At 58.6% G+C, this 2,473-nt stretch overlaps 1 protein-coding gene across 1 annotated transcript; it reads right to left on the reverse strand.

Annotated features, from left to right (window-relative positions):
- Window positions 1-1,016: 1,016 nt before the first annotated feature.
- GLOTRDRAFT_134520 (uncharacterized protein) lies at window positions 1,017-1,655 on the reverse strand (the record flags this gene model as incomplete). Its single annotated transcript, XM_007873487.1, has 2 exons — window positions 1,017-1,412; window positions 1,479-1,655. The coding sequence occupies 2 exons, from the start codon at window positions 1,653-1,655 to the stop codon at window positions 1,017-1,019; spliced, it is 573 nt and encodes a 190-aa protein (XP_007871678.1).
- Window positions 1,656-2,473: the final 818 nt, after the last annotated feature.

A 2,473-nucleotide genomic window follows, 5' to 3' on the forward strand; every position in this document is an offset into this window, starting at 1 on the left:
AGCTCCGCAACGAGCGCCTACCACCGGAAACGCGCGAGACGCGAAGTCCGCGTCTCGCTCATTAGTTGCTCTCGCCGCCTCGCTCGACATTGCCGCCACTCGCTGGCGCCCTGGATAAACCAAAAGGGTGGGGGACTCGAATGCAGGAGGGATGTGGAGATGAGGACAAGGGTAAAAAGTAAGTAAATTTGCTTATTTTCGATGTTTTTATCTTTTGATGCTTGGGCTGGCATGTCCGCCTCGCGCCCATGCGCGGGCGGGTCATGCTGGCTCGTTTATGTTATTTTTCAGGTGGACAACCTTCTAAGAGGTTGTCCATCGTATCTTGGACGAATCCGCGCTGTCCCGACCGCTCAAGACCCGCTGTACGCGCCGCCGCTCGACTACCCCTCCTCCCGACATCGGAACGCAGAACGCCGCCGCGTTCTGCGTTTCGATGTTATTCCCGACTCACCTCGACCCTAGGAAGCGAGCAACACCGGCACCGCGCAAATCTGCGGTGCCGTTCTTCTTTTATTTCGTTTTTTCTGTTTTTCAATGCCCTCCTCCTCCCCCTTCCTCCCCGCTTCCCCGGCCTCACATCTTCGGATGGGAGGCCATTTCCTGACCCCTTATGGAGTCAGGACGACGACGAGACCCGCACGACAGCAGCGCGTGGTCTCGTCGTCGAGTTATTCTCGATTCTACAAGGGGTCACCCCCCCCTCCCTACAACCTCACTTCGCGGCGGGCCCGGGGACGCTAGTGATGCGTCTTCGGGCCCAAACGAACCTCCTAATGCTACACCAGCGTGAGGAGGTTTGTTGTGAGCTGTAGGACGAGCGTCGACGCCGTCGACGCCGCCGTCGCCCCGCGCGCGTCGTTCGACGTCGAACATCAGAACGCGCCCGCGTTTTGGTGTTCGATGTTGAATACGTCTGGGGATTACCTCAGGAAGGTGTGGCAGAAAGGGGTGCACAGATCTGTGCACCCGTTCTGCCATAACCTTCGAATTTGTGTTTCCTCTCCACTCATCCCCTACCCCTCCCTTCCCGCTTCCCCCGGCCGTTTCCCTACGGGCAAGCGGCCATTCCTGGCACCTATGAGTGCCAGGACGTCGGCGACAGGCGAACGAAGTAATCGTTCGCCCTCGTCGACGTTGTATTTCATCTTTTGTACCCTCCTCCCAACCTGCTCACTCCCGACCTCTCGCCGACCCCGCACGACTCCGCCACCTCCCTCAACTGACATCCCCCATCCCCTATACCCTGTGGGCAGCGCGAGTGGCCGCCGCCCACTGCCTCGACCGCCGCTGCTGCCGTTTCCGCCGCCGTCGCCCTCCCCGATGGCGCCCTTCGCGCCGACATCCAAACTCAACGCTCCGCACCCATGATTGGTGTTCCTGACTCCTCTGGAGTACAGGAACATGACGCACTATGCGTCGTTTACTTCGTGTGAGTCTCTAATATTCTCTTGAATTGTTTCTCCCCCTCCACCTACCCTGCCCTGTATCCCCCTCTCGCCGGCCCCGGAGAGCGCGCGAACCCGCGCGTCTGGACAGAGTCGTGTCCCTACCACCCATACCGACTGCCTCCCACCGCTGTTCGCATTCCTGACCGCTGCCGCCGCCGCCGTCGCCGCCGTCGCCCTCCCCGACGCCGACCTTCGCGCCGACATCCAAATTGATCGCGCCGCCTCAATAGCGGGTGATCCTGGGTCCCATGGACGGTAGGAACGCGACGCAGCAAGCGCCTCCAAGCGCGCTTGCGTCGTTATTTTCTTGTGATTTGTTTTGTCTATTTTTTCGTCACCCACCAACACCGAAACCCGCTTGCGGGCGCACGCTGTCGCACATATGGTACGTCCGAGGCAGTAGTATACTTGTATGTAATGTAGAGTAGAATTCATTCATGTAATTTCAACAGTACCATACCTGAAGACAAAACAAAACCTGAAGTATACCTAAGTCTCGAGGGAGTCTCGACCCGTATACAGGGTTAGGGTTAGGGAGGCACTCGACGACGAGCGCAGCGAGTCGGAGAGTGACTAGAGTTAGCGAAACTAGCAGACAACGGGCTAGTTCTCTGGGGAACTAAGCCTCTACCCGTTTCGCATTTTATGCTCTTCAGGTCTGCGTAGTATTTTGAAAGGTTATGAGGACGAAACATCTGCTCCAGGGTTGCTCTAGGGTTGAAAGGTAGGGACATCCCCAGGGACAGACCATCCCTAGGGAGCTGTCCCTACGGCTGAGGGATGCCACCCTCATGTCATAGGAACAGTTCTCTAAGAGGCCCATGGGAGATAGAGCTTGTGGACTGCAGAGGCACTGCAGCTCCCAGCAGCAGCTCGCGGACTGAGTCTGCGAGCACTGCAGGTAGCTGCCCTGTCAGCCTCGCGGACTGAGTCTGCGAGCCCTGCAGGTAGCTGTCCTGTCAGCCTCGCAGACTGAGTCTGCGAACGCTGCAGGTAGCTGCCCTGCCAGCCTCGCGGACTGA

This window comes from Gloeophyllum trabeum (genome assembly GCF_000344685.1).
Source record: "Gloeophyllum trabeum ATCC 11539 unplaced genomic scaffold GLOTRscaffold_00251, whole genome shotgun sequence".
Taxonomy (NCBI): domain Eukaryota; kingdom Fungi; phylum Basidiomycota; class Agaricomycetes; order Gloeophyllales; family Gloeophyllaceae; genus Gloeophyllum; species Gloeophyllum trabeum.